At 38.7% G+C, this 15,679-nt stretch overlaps 3 protein-coding genes across 4 annotated transcripts; 1 reads left to right on the top strand and 2 right to left on the bottom strand.

The window, feature by feature from the left end:
- Positions 1-1,091: 1,091 nt before the first annotated feature.
- kiaa1143 (KIAA1143 ortholog) lies at positions 1,092-3,682 on the bottom strand. The gene is made up of 3 exons (XM_037272807.1): positions 3,434-3,682; positions 3,027-3,183; positions 1,092-2,149 (listed from the first exon to the last, which is right to left on the bottom strand). The coding sequence occupies exons 1-3, from the start codon at positions 3,545-3,547 to the stop codon at positions 1,941-1,943; spliced, it is 480 nt and encodes a 159-aa protein (XP_037128702.1). The 5' UTR covers positions 3,548-3,682; the 3' UTR covers positions 1,092-1,940.
- A 75-nt stretch (positions 3,683-3,757) lies between these two features.
- On the top strand, positions 3,758-4,924 carry LOC119135331 (transmembrane protein 42-like). The gene is made up of 3 exons (XM_037272808.1): positions 3,758-4,150; positions 4,341-4,487; positions 4,572-4,924. Exons 1-3 carry the CDS (start codon positions 3,998-4,000, stop codon positions 4,707-4,709), a joined length of 438 nt encoding a protein of 145 aa, XP_037128703.1. The 5' UTR covers positions 3,758-3,997; the 3' UTR covers positions 4,710-4,924.
- A 410-nt stretch (positions 4,925-5,334) lies between these two features.
- On the bottom strand, positions 5,335-15,483 carry LOC119135329 (palmitoyltransferase ZDHHC3-A-like). Of its 2 annotated transcripts, XR_005100542.1 has the most exons (8): positions 15,306-15,483; positions 14,258-14,667; positions 13,978-14,102; positions 13,750-13,846; positions 13,509-13,590; positions 12,898-13,028; positions 9,943-10,448; positions 7,148-9,766 (listed from the first exon to the last, which is right to left on the bottom strand). XR_005100542.1 is itself a non-coding variant. In XM_037272806.1 (7 exons), exons 2-7 carry the CDS (start codon positions 14,591-14,593, stop codon positions 6,778-6,780), a joined length of 978 nt encoding a protein of 325 aa, XP_037128701.1. In that variant the 5' UTR covers positions 14,594-14,667; positions 15,306-15,483; the 3' UTR covers positions 5,335-6,777. The 2 variants fall into 2 exon arrangements, 1 of the variants encoding a protein (XP_037128701.1); XM_037272806.1 differs by lacking the exons at positions 7,148-9,766; positions 9,943-10,448 and adding an exon at positions 5,335-6,984.
- Positions 15,484-15,679: the final 196 nt, after the last annotated feature.

Raw genomic sequence — 15,679 nt, 5'->3', positions numbered from 1 at the left:
TTCTTGTCTGTAAGCAAAACAGCAAGACGGATAATTGACAGAGACATGGTGATAAGATACATACTCGTTTATTTAGCTAATATTTGACCAGTCAAGGTTGCATGCTGACAGTAACACCAATTTCATTGTAATTGAGCGGTAGCATACACCTTTGCCTGTTAACCCTTCAATCACAAAGACAGTCATTCACACTTATGGGCAATTAAGGCACTTTACTGTTCATGAATGTTTTTGGACTCAAGGTGTACCTGGATAAAACACAGAACAGGTTAACTGCACATAGAGGTTTTGAAGCATTACTGTCGTGTAGGTGCAGTACAAGGCCAGTTTGGGACGTACATACTTGTGGGGGGAAAAAAAAGCACGTTTGTACTCGGTGAACTGTCTTCCAACCACAATAGTCCAGTTGAGACTGATTTAATGGCCTCAAAATAAAATGACCTGAATGAATGACAAAATTCGCACGCTTACACACAGACCAGGATGCACATAAACCATAATTGGATTTATTAAAAAAAATCTTTTGAGATGTGATTAGAATACTAGTTAAGAAACCTTATAATGCCTTTATCATACAAAATAATTTATTTACAATGAGCACTTGTCCAACTGTGTAAAATAAATCAGAATGAAACGGTAGGCCAGTGGTGTTTAACAATAAACTCTCAACGTGGCAGCAGCAATGGAGATTCTTAAAACAATATGGGCTAAAGTGGAGATGGGTGAATGCTGAACACATTTATAGTGTGCACAAGTGTATTCTGCTTAGTATGCACTTAAGTGGCACACATAACTTTAGATGGTCACAGTATGTCATTTCACTGATCTAATTATTTGCTTTATTGCTGATCTTGAGGGGTGAGAGCTGGAAACTATGAAAAGCTACTTGAGCAATTATTCAATAAGGTCCATGTAGTCGTGCACTGTCTGTCCACACAAGTAAGACAATTTAAGGGGCTAGTTGACTATGGCACACTAATAGAAACTTAAATGTACTCAATTGTTGTATTACTAGCATTAGAATGAACCTAAAATGAACTGTGGGACATGATGATGGCCAGTGAACCGAACAGACACACAACACCCACAAACTCAATTGAAATAGTATTTAATGCTTAGATGATACTTAAAAATATACAAATGCATTAAAACTAATGCAATGATAGATTTACAGCTCCCCTCTGAAGCTAGAAAATATTTATACACTCAACGCATAATTGAATGTATTAAAATTCTACCATGCAAGATTACCATGTAAAACAAACACAGACCTACATGCAGAATTGGAGTTACCGAACAATTCTAATGGGCTTACTTTTATGTGATATTCAAATGTGTTCCGAACTAACAGTAAGAACATAATATAAATCCAGTACATGTTACATCAACACAAATGATGCATTATTTCTTTTCTTGGCAAGACTTGCATCAAAACGAGTAAAAACGCTGAACGCTAAATTCAAACTTGTGAATTCAGTTACATATATTGCTGATATTTTTCCACGTCTTATTCACTTGTGATTTTAAGTCATATCAGTGTTTGGCAAAAGTGTTCATCTTCATAGTAACATTTAATGCATATCAATAAGTGACCTAATTAAAAATAACCACGTTAAAATATTTGTTTGAAATTTGAAAACTACGACACATTGAAATATTCCAGCCGTACACAGTATAAACTGGTTTTAAAGGTTGAACTAAAAAGTCCCCGAGAGCATTGTCTTGAGACTTGAGGAGGAAACGCCTTTCCCAATTTAGTGGAATTAAAACTTAATGGAAGAAAACGATTAGACGATTTACAGTTGGGCTAAACACAAAACAAGCACTGTCACGACATCAATTCAAAAATAAAAGTCCTTTTATGCACTACCTCGTATGGAAAACACTCATTTTTAATTTTGTAACGTTTGATTAAACGAGAATCAAAAGTGAGTCCAGTACTAGTCTTCTTCCTCCTCATCGCCACCAAAGGACAAAAGGCTGCTGTTTTTCACTTTTTTCACAGAATCCACTTCCTTCTTTTCTTCTTTCTCCACAACGTCCCGCTTCTTTTTGCTGGAACTGGCAGTTATTCCTTGGAATTTGTCAGAGGATGAGCGCTTAGCTGGTTTCTTGAAGAGGATTTTACCATCGGAGCGAGGCTCGTCACCTATGAGCCATATGGAAGTGTGGTTCATTAGAACTGAGCTTTCAAAATGAACCAATTGTGAAATGGAAATAAAGAAACCAAATGCGATTTATAGTGGAAAAGATGAATACCTTAAAATTATGATTTTTATTTCTGGAATTAAACTTCCTATTTCATTCAGCATTTTTTCAACACTTCTGGATACCACTGGCGAAGTTTGTGATCTCCAGGCTGTTGGGGTCCCGAACTCTCTCTCTCCCCGTTGTTTTACTTGTGTGTTATTCGTGTACTGTGTCTCGTCACCGTGGGATAGGGGGATCGGTATTTCGGTTTCTTTGTGTGTCTTAGCATGAAGGAATTGACAATAAAGCTGACTCTGACTCTCTGACTCTGAAAATGTTCCTCAAAGAATGCACAAAAAAGTCAAACTGTCAGCATGCAGGGACACAGTCATTTATTTTTCATATAAACTCGGGTCTAGCATTGCGATATTTACACATGATAAATAATTATTTTGAGGCAGAAATTTTCACGCCAACCACCATTCCCCCGAGCCCTGTTATGAGCCAGCTGACTTTAGAGAACTTACCTTCTGGTTTCGTGCCATCAAAAGGCAAGTAACTTAGCTTTACTCTCCATTTATTTTGTTTTACAATATTGTTATTAATTTTCTACTTGTGTAAAATTCAAGAATGTCAAAATGGTACTTACATTGCCTGTACAGGTTATACTAATGGTGAGTTTAACCCATTAAAAATACTATTTCAGTGATCAACAATTCAAGTGGCTGTTTTTTTTATTTATTACTTGTTTATCACTTGACAAGTGAGCATCAGATGTATGAACAAATAAAATGAAGTCAGCCCACGTTACTGTAATCTTAAAAAAAGAGCCTTACTTTTCTCTGAATCTCCGTTAGGTTTTATTCCTTCCTTTTCCTTCAAATGTTTAACTTCGTCGGAGTTCAGGTCTCCATCTTTAAGGACAACAACTTGAGGTAATTCATCTTCCCGATCACTCCCACTGTCATCATCCAGTTTGGGCATCTCCTGACGCTGCACGCGGTGACATAAAATAAGGGGTAAACATTTGGGTTAGCTTACGCATGTGAAAGACTAGTAATTGTAAATGTGTTCAATTGCCTCGTGGTTGCCAAAAGTGGAGCAAGGGTCTTTATCAATTATAATTTAGATTTAATATGCACGAGATAACAAATACAGAGTCATAAGTTTGATTCAAATGAACAAACCGTTCAAGGGTTGCTTGGGTCACAATTCCCGATTAGCCAAACCGCATGCTACATACCTTCGTGTCAACAGTCGGGCCTTCTTTGTAGCCAACATCTTTTTTAAACTTCTTCAAAAAGGAAGGTTCCGCTGGTTTCACCCAGGACACACCACTACCTTTGTTCTTATTCATCACGGTGCAATAAATTACAATACACTCTGGAAAATCTGCTGGAACGTTACAATGGAGGTCTTCCTAAGGGAGCAAAACATTACGTCATTAACATGCGCCCAACTATGTCACATGATCCTTGGGAGCGACTGCGATTGGTTGTAGTGAGTCTTTACGAATGTTCACGAGGACAAGACCCGGATGTTTTCATTTTACCTTCAAACTATTTTTCTGTTTGCTGTAAATAATTAGAATTTTTGTTTTGAAATACAGTGCTTCCTATAATTGTTAAAAATATATTTTTTAATTCCAAATAAAATATTTTACTATCAACCGTACTAAATGGATTTATAATACACTTTTGCTTCGAAACTGAGCAACCAGCGGTTTATACAAATTTGGTTTCAACTTTAGAGATTCTCTGTTATCGTAAATGAAAGTAACTAATAAAGCGCTCCACCTGCTTTAGAGATGATTTCGGGTTCTATTTATGCTTTATTGGCGGGTTGTTTGGCTGCTGCCGCTTCCTTATCGGCTAAGCTAACTCTTGGGGCAGACTACCTGAAGGAAATGTGTGAAGCTAGCACATCTGGAGCGCAACACGACGAAACTGTCTGCCTCTGGGTAAGACTTGTCTTGAATATGTGTTGTGCTGTAACTCCTTTGGGTAAACTGCAACTGGTAGAATGACGAGACAGCAATCGAAGCAAAATTCTAGTGGGCACCAAATATTTATACATACCTCCTGGTCAAAGGTCATGTCATCATACTTGAACTTTGTTGTCGCCATGGCAACGTCCCATCTTGTGTGCAGCTGCACATCCCACTGCGGCTGCTGTGCGTCGCCCTGATGTTCCTCTGCAATGCTGTTATGTGGACCTTCTTCTCCAAAGCTCTTCGCTACAGCTCTTCTTCTGCCAGGGCCACTGCCACCACTACTGCGGGCAACTTTATTTCCTCGGTAAACCGTCCCAAACTCTCTATGGGTGCGAAATAGTCAGTGAACGACAGTAGATTCTCATTAAACTCTTATTTGTGCACTTAGGCCATACTGGGGAAGCTTATTTTTGGAGAGAGTCAATCAGTTCTGTGGTGGGTAGGCATCTCTCTGACGCTGTGTGGGCTGCTGATGCTTCATGGATCCACGCCTCAAGCACGACCACACGACGCCAAAACGGAATAGTTATGTTTACATAAAAACATCTTCATGTGTGTGTGTGTGTGTTTCTACCCCTTTCAAGATTGTTGAAAAGGACAATTAAAGTGTAGTAGGTGTTTACATATAAAATATATTGTTTATTAAGGCTGAACAATATTAAATAAACGTGCAATATGGGTAGCGATGTTGCTATTACTCTAATACAAAACATACTCAAAGAAACATTTTGGACATGCAATAAAAAAAATTAATTTTTAATGTGGCAAAATAAGCAAATATTTTTAATTCCCCTAGATAACGGTAAATTACAAGTTTGCATCTGACAGATGAAATTCAGATAAAAGTATGGAAATTAAGAAATTTATTACGTCTTTGTGATCTGCTTATTGTATAAGCCAATATTGTGATATTGTTATTTTTCTAAATATATTGTGCAGCACTATTGTTTATAATTTTGAGTTTATGTGGTTCTTAACATGTCTGAAATTTTTGTTGTGACCTAAATATGGCACTTTAAAGTGTTATTTTATTTTTATTATTTTTTCTTCCTTTTATGCTTTAAATATGTTCGAAATAAAGACATATCAAATGAATTTAACAGTCAAATATCTTTTCAACAGGAGAATGAAGCACAAATAATCGGATCAGACTGATTTTTAGCACCCATTTAATGAGTTAAAAGCCCTCATACTGCCACCTAAATAAACAACATCCGACATAATTTAAACAAGACAAATCGATTCATAAACGTAAGGGAAGATAAGGCACAGTGGCAATGACAAAAGTGGATACAATGCTCTAGAGTATTAGTGCTACGTTTGGTGTTCATTTGGTCACTCGGCTGCCACCTCGGTAAAGCCAACAGGTAGTAGTGAACAGAAAGCACAATAGTTCTTGTCACAACATTCTTAAAATAACATTTACTTTGGAATAGGCAGTACAGGAGTTTCTCGTGTTTGCAAGGATATTACATTAAAAGTCAGACAAAACTGTTGCATGTTTGCAGTGACTCAAAGTTAGCATTGCACTAACTTTGCTGCTGTAACACATTTAACGTTTAAATAGTTTTCGCCCCTTGTTGGACACATTATTTTAAAAAAAAATACAATTTTAAAAACCGGCAATGCCTGTAAAATACGTCTAAAATAGAAAAGTTAGAAGGATCCATTCATTCATAAAAGGCAGCAACACAAGTCCGCCACTCAAGACAATGAACTTGATAATTTTCTAGTGAGTGCACATTGATGGCAGTATCTTTGGCAATTTTGCACCTTTGTGGAAATAATAATGTTGATAGCATTTTTGTCTATGGAAAAATGCAAAGAAACAAAAACTATGTGCCCATATATGCTTATAGAGAATCAATATGATTAAACATGAAAACAGAAGCAGCACAAAGTATTACACAACATTGAGTTGAAAGTTAATCCCCACATTTTAGGGAAACCTACCCTCTGAAAAAGTATTATTGTGTCACTAAGCCATATTGAAGTGGTTTGAGTTCCAATTAGTCAAAAATAGTGCTTTGCCACCCTTTCGTGGCATCCACAGTTATAACCCTTTTTAGTGTGACATCAATTACACAGATTTTCACTATTCTCATCAGGGATCAGACCCTATTGCCTGAAGAATTGCCAAAACCTTTGGTCACGGCTGCACAAGTACAGTACTGCAGAATACATATGTAGACTGAAGAAAACTGAACATAAATGGCATCAAGGCTAGACCTAACGAAACATGAAGCGCTGGCTGACCCAACACTGATTTCAGAGGCGACCACAGACACACATGTTATTTGATCCAAGGTAGATTAAGCTATGACTGCATTCTCATTATTGCATGTTGGGAATGATTTTAAAGCTGCCATTTTTAAATCTTAATGTGGTCCCTCATCGTTGCTTTATGTTTTGGGAGAAGGAACAAAACAAATCTGCCCTTGGCACAGATAAGGGACTATTCTATATTCTTTTGGTATATTCTTTTTTTTCCCCACAGGACTGTAAATATTAAGGAGACAAAAATATATTTCATTTGAGTTTCAGTATTGTATGCAATAAAGTGGAGCCTACCACATGGCTGTGTGCAAGCAGTCCTAGTTGAACGGGATCTCAATGACATCCTCTTCGATGATGTCGCCCTGCGGAAGAGGGCTAAGCTCTGCGGGGTTCTTCTTGCAGCTCATCCCAGAGAATGGACTGCACCAAGCCAGGGAGAAGGGGCCCCCGAACGCCATCTTCATGGCCTCCCAGCACGGCGTCTTCTCCCACTTGCCCGTTTCCCCCTTCAAGCGTTCGATTCCCTACAGAGGACAGAGTTAAGGTTTGAGCTAAGGTTTGGTATCTACATGCTGGTTACCAATCATTCTTCTACGATGGGACTGAATGTGTGGCAGTGATTTGCTCTGTGGGGGTTATGGAGACAAATAGCAGATTAATTCTCAACACAATACTCATTACAGGTTGTTTGGATTCATCCATTTAATGCATCAAACACATTTTGGAAGTCAATTCCATGATTTTGGGGTTGGAAACACAGCAATGGTTATCTTGAGCCTAGTTTCTGTTCTCCACATGCATGTTAGGGTAATTGAAAACTCTGTTCAGAGGTAAGAACATAAGTGTGAATTATTTGTGGCCTTCCAATTGGCTGACAACTAGTTGGTATACCCCACTGCTCCCAAGTCAACTGGGATAGGCTCTGCGACCTTAATCAAGTGATACTCAAAATGGATGGATGGCTGTTGAGCTGTTAGGCATTTGCGAGCATCACATGATGCTCAAGAAAAAATGTGAAGAGGAGAAAGGCTCACCCTTCGAACATGACGAGGTAGTCGGAGCGCAAAATATAGACTACATCGACTATGGCAGGCGAGTATTGTACTGAGAATTGATGGACGGAATAAATATGCCTTTACTTTCTTGGAAACATGCCCAAGATTTACTGAAATTATCATGCAGATCAGAAGGAAAAAAAACAAAAACAATAATGCCAGAAGCAAAGTCATCTGTGACAAGTGTATCGGACTGTACATTCTCCTTTCACAAGGAACACGTCTTTCCATTTTTAAGTACAACCTGCATGCTTAGGATGTATTGCACGCATGGTGAGACAGCAACAGTGCACTTTGTCACAGCTTACCTCTGTCACCAAAAAGAGATGTCTGCTTCAGAGAACATCAGTTATCAATCAAATTAAATGCATGAAGAGGGTGGGAACAGAATGAAAGACAGACAGATTCATAAAATGTGCCGGACAAGTGAAAGAACCATTGTTTGGAGTGTCAAAAAAGTCGGAGCAAAAATGAATGTCAGGCACTTTTTGATTTGAAAAAAGTATCGAACCCCCTCAGAAAAAGAGTCTGGAAATAACTTTTGCATTGCAACTGAGTAGAGTTTATTCCCTGTATGTGCTGAAATGACTTCAGAATGTTTACAACAATGAAGTGGCCCCCCAAAATATTGAGACCTAACATTTTCAGCAATAATTTTACAGCATTCCAGCAGTGTTTCACAATCTATATACTATTTGTAGCCTTCGTCAATACCATGCCTTCACTCGCTATCACATACATGTTTGTTGAGTGTTGACAGAAAATAAGAAATAAAGCGCACTTCAGAGTTTGTTACGGCGAATACAAAAAAAACAGGCCCCCCATGAAGTACAGAAAAACGGAATGTATCCGAGTGTTACCCTCGTCATGCATTAATTGAGCAAAGGAGGTTATGACTTTGCCTGCATTTGTTTCTCTGCATATTCATAACGTGTAACCAACAACTACTACACTGATTTCCAGGTTAATTTCCTTGACGAGTGGGGTACGGGGACAATCAAGGCATTCTAATTTGGATTAGGATGGGCTCAAATCATTATACTCAAGTCTTGCTGTGATTATTTCGACCCCCCCCCCCCCAAAAAAAAATATTAAAAGCGGTCCATCAGCCTATATTCAAATGCTCATTCTGAAGACACATTAAATTAACTACACCATGATTTGTTAAACTGGGAACAGACAAACACAGGCAAAACTATAACCTCCTTTGCTTGTGGAGGTAAAAAATCATCACAATAAACATTTTCAAGCCCTTCCTGACATGTCTGCTGGCATTAATACCGCAATGTTACACAGGACACTTCAGTCAAATCTGACTTCTGTATCAACAGCTGTCCAATAAGGTTTTACACATGCGCTTTTTACTGGGGAGCCTCATTCTGATAAAAGCACAAATATGATAGAAATTAACCAAACGTGTAATTAAAAAGTGCTTCGATCCAGACCAGAGTAGCGACAAGTGTGAATCCTGATAACTGCGTACGGTCGAGATGTTAAATGCATTACAATGTAAGAAAAAGCACAGAATAAAGCCCACTTGACATTCTTCCACTGCACAATCAGCAGCGAAAAGTCACACAAGCAATTGTGAAAACAAAAGGGTCTCAAAAATTAGCCCGGACATACAGTACATGAGAAGTTTGGTCTGACTGAAATGCATGAATTCTTTTAGAGATAAGCTTTTATCTTCAAAATATTGTCAGCGGAAGCAATCTCACCGAGCCTAGCGGAGCAATTTTGAATGGTCACAGTAAAACACTAGCAAATTCAGTTCCTGTAATAAAGTTAATAAATAGAAATAACCCTTCTGTAACCCACCAATGGCAACTTTGTTGAGCAAATGTCACACAATAATCAGAATGTTTTGCGCTCACACAACTGCGCACATTATACTTATAATTGGAAATGGATGTACTGAATCGAATCCTAAACGTTCATCAACGGTCAACTTCTTTAGTTCCGACCGCATGTTCAGAAATAGAAGACAAATTAAATCAATTAAAGTTACTGACTTGCTTAACACACACTTGTTGCTGCAAACAGCTGTGCCTCTTATGTGAAGGGGAAGTCAATCCAAAATATTCTTGATAATATGTCCTGTGCTACCCAACTAGTCAAAACATAGTGTTCTAATTAATGTTTCATTATTGGAATATGAATTAAGCAGGTAAAATTCACCAGTTTTTATCCATCTCAGGTCGGCCATTTTGCCACCTGCTGTCGACTCAAAATGATATCACAGTTGCCAGGTCTCTGGTAACTGGGATGTCATTTTCTGTCAAAGGCAAATGGCAAAATTTTGCCAACCCCCCAGACTGATAAAAATGGGTGACTTTTCCTGCTTAACTCATATTGCACAAACACAATATTAATCAGAATGCTGTGTTTAGTCTAGTGGGGGACATAAAACTTATTACTGTTAAGAACATTTTGGGGTTGACTTCCTTTTTAAGCATGGCAATAAATAGTGACTAGCTGACAAGTTGACTAGTTTACAGCAGTCCTTGGTTTAAGGATGGTCCTGAGATACAGGTTTCAAGGTAACGAGTGGGGCGGGTGTCAATTCATGATTTAAACATATTGAAAATAACCATCACAGTGTTTGTAAATAAGATTTACGAAAGAACAGCGTTCAATGGTAAAATGTAAACAAGTATTAAGCATGAAGTAAGCACACAGACCAGATGCAAAGGTGTCCGCGGTCACTAGCGACTGTCGGAGCCACTTAGCGGGGCTCAAATCGGCCCAATCAGATGAGGACGCATTCTTCCCTTTCACACCACATATTGGTATGTCTCAGCCTTGCCATGGTCAGGTGTGGAGAATGGGCTAAACCACAGTAAGGAGAAAGGGTGCCCAAAGACCGCCCTCAAGTTCATCCACTTAGTTTTTTTAGCCCATCTTCTCTCTTCCTTTTTCAACTGCTCTATGCCCTAAAAACAAAAGATAACCGAACTTCAGTTGGTGTGTTCTGAAACCCAGTCAAGCAATCACAAAGTGTTATTCATCTGTAATTGTGATAGCTTTCTTTGCAATTGCAGAGAATGACCAAGTTATTTGCTACAGTACAACCTAGAACTTTATAAGCCCCTCCTCTTAGCTGACAGTGACTAAAATACAGATTGATTTCCGGTTCGATGTAACTACATATGTATTACAGTATTGTCTCTCCAGACAATTATTTACTTGATAGATCTGCAGTTCAACGTTCGAGCACTATGTGGTTCCAGGCAGACACAAGTGACAAGTGTATGGCATCACCTAATCATTCATTTCAGTGCTTTGTGACTTGAAAGCACGATAGCTTAGCAATTAGTATGGCTTCTCAGTGTTTCTCAAGTTAACTTAGTCATAATCCTCCCTCAGTTGTAATGATACTTTTCACAGTGTAGGTTACTTGCCAACATGGAAGTGATGATTGGTGACAAAAGCCCTTTTCACACTGCATTTAGCAGGGTGCAGGGCACCATCCTCAAACCTTTGACTCTTTCACAATTAGGATGTACAGCATTATCGACACGATAGATTAAAAGTGTAAAGCATGCATTGAGCATAAACTACATTTCTAACATTGCATGTTAATTATCACCCGCGTAGTGACGGCGTACCGCAAATGGATTAGATTGCACATATCCGCATCAATGTGAAGTAGAATTGAGAAATACAAGCATCCTCGAATGTCCAGGAAGACTAATACGGATGTTGATGGATGGTAGTTTCAAGAAAGATGAACATGGAATAGGTAGATTTGTGCCTCCAAGAGAAATAAACGTTTGTGTGTGTTATGAGGCGGTGTCCGTCAAAAAGCACGTTAGCATTTTGACACCAAACATGGAGCTAAGTATGCCAAAATAAGCCATGAAGAAAAATTGTCCAAAAATGAAAAGGCAAAGTGCATTTGCAGACTAACATGATCACGAAAGCCACAATTAAAAGTGAGCAACAGTAAAAGCTTGCTGTATTGTGCTGAAGAAAATCTTCCTAGTAGTTCAAAAATAGCAACGTGACAAGATTCCCCAAAAATTAAGAATGGTCGAAATGTCCACTTAAACCTCAGCACAATGCACCAAGGATTTAAAAAAAAAAAAAGGAACAAATGAATGTTTTTGTGTCAGAGGGGAGTGGCCTTTTTGGAGAGCATTTCTGGTGCGATATTGCTTACAGACAACATGCAAAAAAAAAAGTCTTCAAATTAAGTGTTGAACAGTATGACTTCATTATTTCTCGTTTCAGCTGCTAGTCAGGCAACCCATTCTCCATTTCTTTGACAGGTTTTAACTAGAAATATCCAGCAATTAGTTCATACTGGCCGTAGGGCTTCCCCACGTGGTCGCGTCAATATTACTGTGGCATTATGAACAGCCTTACTTGCCCTAAAAACTCAGCGGAACTAAACACAGAACTTTTTTTTTTTGCAAAATTATGTTAAATGTGCCACCACTAGTCTTGGTATTCAGATTTATCTTTGATTGTTGTGAAACAAGAACTGAGCAGATTCATCCATCCATTTTTATCCATCTGAGGAGTTGCCCATTGAGACAAAGGTAACCCAACGAAAAAATTTAAACAATGATTTTGCTTAAAAAAATTCTAAGCTACCCTGTGTGGAAAAGGTGCTTGCCCCCTAATCCTAATAAAAGGTTAGGCCGCACTCAACAATAACCAACATAATCAAACATTTTTTTAAGACTGCGTTCTAGTTTGACGTCTTAAAATGATGGCCAAACATGATCTCTGAGAATTTCATGGCAAAGAGCAGATTTCATGGTTTGTTTCGGCACACTCAATTCCTGATTTAACAAGAAGGCAAGTACTTTTCCACACAGGGTCGCTTTCAATTTTCTTTTTTTAATAAACCAGATCTCAATTTAAGAGCAGCATTAAATGTTTCCTAATGTGATTGTTGTCCAATTTTTACGTTTATTTTATATTTATAAACATTCAAGTGGGCAAGCTATCCTAAAAAAATTTATTTCAGAATGGGCGAGTATTTTTTCATGACCAAACCACGCTATTAATTTCAATAAATTGCAAACATAAACGTTGTATCACATCAATATACATTTTCTTATATAATTGAAGGTTTAGTAATGTTATTAATTTAAATTTTATTACATGGGTAACGCATCACCATCCAGGTCGCCGCCACCTTTCTGAGCAGGTGTGTCATACATCAACCACTACAGATAAATGGGCAACATTTACATTCAAATAAAATATCAATATCCAGGAGTAATATCTTAAGTGTTTTGATAAAGGGTTGAGGATTGCTTGGTCACATTTCAAGGAGTGGGGAAAGATGACATTGAGCTGCCAGTCAAGGAGTGATGCGGAGGAGGAAGGGTAAAGGATTACTTATTACAACTAAATGGGTTTACTTACAGTTTCATCAGTACAGATGGAGTGGACTTGGGTACCGAACATCACAGAGGTGAAGATGAGGAAGAGGAGACCCTCAAAGCACAGTAGTATGAGGAGGATGACTGTTGCTGGTGGAGAGAAGGAACTGCACTCTGGGAAATGACCATATGAGGGAAGAAAAGCACGTGGGACAAGAAGAGGCTCATGAGGTTCTACTAGAATCTACCATAAGGGGTTTTCTACAAACACTCTTCTTCCACAACCCGCTATATCTCCTGAATAAGGGAACTACTAACTTGTAAAAAGGATTGTGATGAGAGGGGGTGGGGTGGGGGTGGGGGTGGGGGGGGTACAGCAAGCCAAATCAATTCAAAACTTGGTCCACCTTTAGTGTGGCCTACACACCCCGTACAAATCAATTGGAAAACAAACCTGTCTCTGATATGGGAAAACATAAAAACAAATCGTACAATAACTTGGTTGCATAAATACGCACACCCTGTTGCAGCACCTTTGACTAACTGTATATTAAAGCACTCGGTCTCAGGACTTAGTCTATTACTGTGGCATAGCCAACAAACAGGGTTAGACCCCCCCAACAAAAAAGATTTAAATATTTAAAATATACTTACTTGTCCAATCTTCTTCAAAGCAGTAGAGAAAGTGGAAAACCACCATGAATAGAGCATGGAGGGAGACAAGTGCAATGTACATCTGATGAAACAGAAAAGGAGATTTAAGGAACTAAATTGAATCTAAAATAATAAAATGTGTCTTAAACATATGCAGTCGAACATTGTTGCAGAGGGAAAGGAGCATTGATGTCAAACTACAACAAAACACGAATGTGACATGTCATCGTAACCAACTTACAGTAAATAGCACAAAGTACTTTTGATTGTTCTCCCCAACACAGTTGTTGACCCAGGGGCAATGGTGGTCCATCTTCCGTATGCAGCGTTTGCAAACACTAAGAGAGTCCATCAAAGGTGTGTGTGAGAATTAGTTCCTTAGGAGTGCTCAATTGACACTTAGAAACAGTGCCAGGTTTTTCATAAGCCAGACCACCTTAGACACTGGTATGCCTTCTAAGTCCTTTACCTGCAGTGATGTGCTCGGTCAGGCTTGATGCTACAGCACTTGGGACATTTGTAGACCACCTGTCCTGGTTTCAGCTGAAGGCTTTCTATGTATTCCTTGGTTGCATTGCCTTTGGGCACTGCCCCCTATAAGAAAGGTCATACTTTTAGATCTTAAGGGAGGAGGGCCACTACCCAAAAGTGGGTGGCTGATTCTAAGAAACGAAAAATCAATATTATTGTGTTATTTAACATGATCATTTAGACACAATACAAATCAAGCATCTCAATGAGTCACTTACAGGATCAGTGCACATGGCCCTGACGTGTGAGGCGAGGGCAAGAAAGGCCAGAGCGTTGAACAAAGACCCGTTGACAATGCTGTACGTCAGATTCTTGGAGGGCAGCAGCATGACAAACAGTACTACAAACTGTGCATACAAAACTAGCAGCCACGTGATGAGAGCGCAAATGATGCCACAGGCGTCCTTAATGAACCACATGGCGGAAGCAGACGAGGAGGTGATGACGTCCTTGGAGATGGGGATGCGTTGCTCGGCCTCTAAGTAAGTGGTTCCTGCCCACGCTTGCCCACGGTTGTGCTCCACGTCCCTGCATCGGTGCACTGGGCTCTTCATGCTTCATCTATGCTAGAAACCTCCTTCTGGCTGGTCCCGATGCACCTTTTGGTTTCAGGATAGGTCACCACATGCTGGAGAGGAGCAAGAGGGCCACAGATTCACTCATCTGTTTTAGGAGGGTTTTTTTGTTCGTTGTCCAAAATAAATGCAGGACAATATTTTGAGAGTGTGTGAGCTCTTTGTCTGACATTTTAAACACTAACCAGCACCATGCATGATCCCAGCAAATTGTGGGGAAATAACACGTTCAGTTCAAACATTTTAATAATACATTAAATTACACTTTTGTGAAAGTCCAAAATGCTAATACTAAATGAAATACTTGAACTTAGTTCATTAATTTCTGTGAGTGACAGCATACTATAGTTACTTTACAATGTCAACACAGGCACATCTTGGCCTTCGACACCTGCAACTGTATGAGATCATGAAAAGGTGAAGCCTAACTCTCAATTGATGTGTTAAATTGGAATTCTCCTGCAACGCCTAGCAAGATACCACATTTGCTGTCAAGTTCAACTGTTAAAATATACACAATATTAAAAGAATATATTTCTGGTGATTTATAGCTGTGTGATATCTAGTCGCCTTCAGAGTTCAACTAAAATAACACCTTCTACCAGTACAGCAAAATAAAACCTGAATCCAACGTCACCTATGGGTTGACGTTTTAACTTAGCTGCTAACGCTAACGAGCGATAGTACTTACATTATGGATTGTAATTTTATGACAGTTGTGCTGGCTTCAAATGACAAACGCCTGGAAATATCCGCTTCCGCTCATTTTACATTGGCTAATTTCATTTCACTTTTTCCCCCATCTAGCTTGCTGCTAAGCCAAATTTCTTCTTCTTTTTCTTCTTCTTCTGCTTCTTCGTCTTCCGTGGTGTCATCACTGCCCCTAGCGGTGTGGAAAGACCGGTGAATAAATAAATAAATAAATAAATAAATAGATAAATAAATAAATGAATAAATGAATGAATGAATGAATGAATGAATGAATGAATAAATAAATAAATAAATAAATAAATAAAGTCTCTATCATTTTTGGTTGAAATAATATCCTGTAGCACATTTCCTTAA

This window comes from Syngnathus acus, chromosome 16, assembly GCF_901709675.1.
Source record: "Syngnathus acus chromosome 16, fSynAcu1.2, whole genome shotgun sequence".
In the NCBI taxonomy this organism is placed as follows: Eukaryota; Metazoa; Chordata; class Actinopteri; order Syngnathiformes; family Syngnathidae; genus Syngnathus; species Syngnathus acus.
Note: the sequence above shows the minus strand (reverse complement) of the source record. Positions and strands in the feature narration are given on the sequence as shown.

Bases quoted from the DNA above. Each gene is read 5' to 3' on its own strand.
- kiaa1143 (XM_037272807.1), bottom strand. From the start codon at position 3,547: ATGAATAAGAACAAAGGTAGTGGTGTGTCCTGGGTGAAACCAGCGGAA. The intron at 3,184-3,433 runs GTATGTAGCATG...CACCGCGTGCAG, and splicing joins GCCCGACTGTTGACACGAAG to CGTCAGGAGATGCCCAAACT. The intron at 2,150-3,026 runs GTAAGGCTCTTT...TATGGCTCATAG, and splicing joins TAACGGAGATTCAGAGAAAA to GTGACGAGCCTCGCTCCGAT.
- LOC119135331 (XM_037272808.1), top strand. From the start codon at position 3,998: ATGATTTCGGGTTCTATTTATGCTTTATTGGCGGGTTGTTTGGCTGCT. The intron at 4,151-4,340 runs GTAAGACTTGTC...TCTTGTGTGCAG, and splicing joins ACGAAACTGTCTGCCTCTGG to CTGCACATCCCACTGCGGCT. The intron at 4,488-4,571 runs GTAAACCGTCCC...TTGTGCACTTAG, and splicing joins CGGGCAACTTTATTTCCTCG to GCCATACTGGGGAAGCTTAT.
- LOC119135329 (XM_037272806.1), bottom strand. From the start codon at position 14,593: ATGAAGAGCCCAGTGCACCGATGCAGGGACGTGGAGCACAACCGTGGG. The intron at 13,847-13,977 runs GTAAAGGACTTA...GGACTCTCTTAG, and splicing joins GACCGAGCACATCACTGCAG to TGTTTGCAAACGCTGCATAC. The intron at 13,029-13,508 runs GTAAGTATATTT...GTCATTTCCCAG, and splicing joins CTTTGAAGAAGATTGGACAA to AGTGCAGTTCCTTCTCTCCA.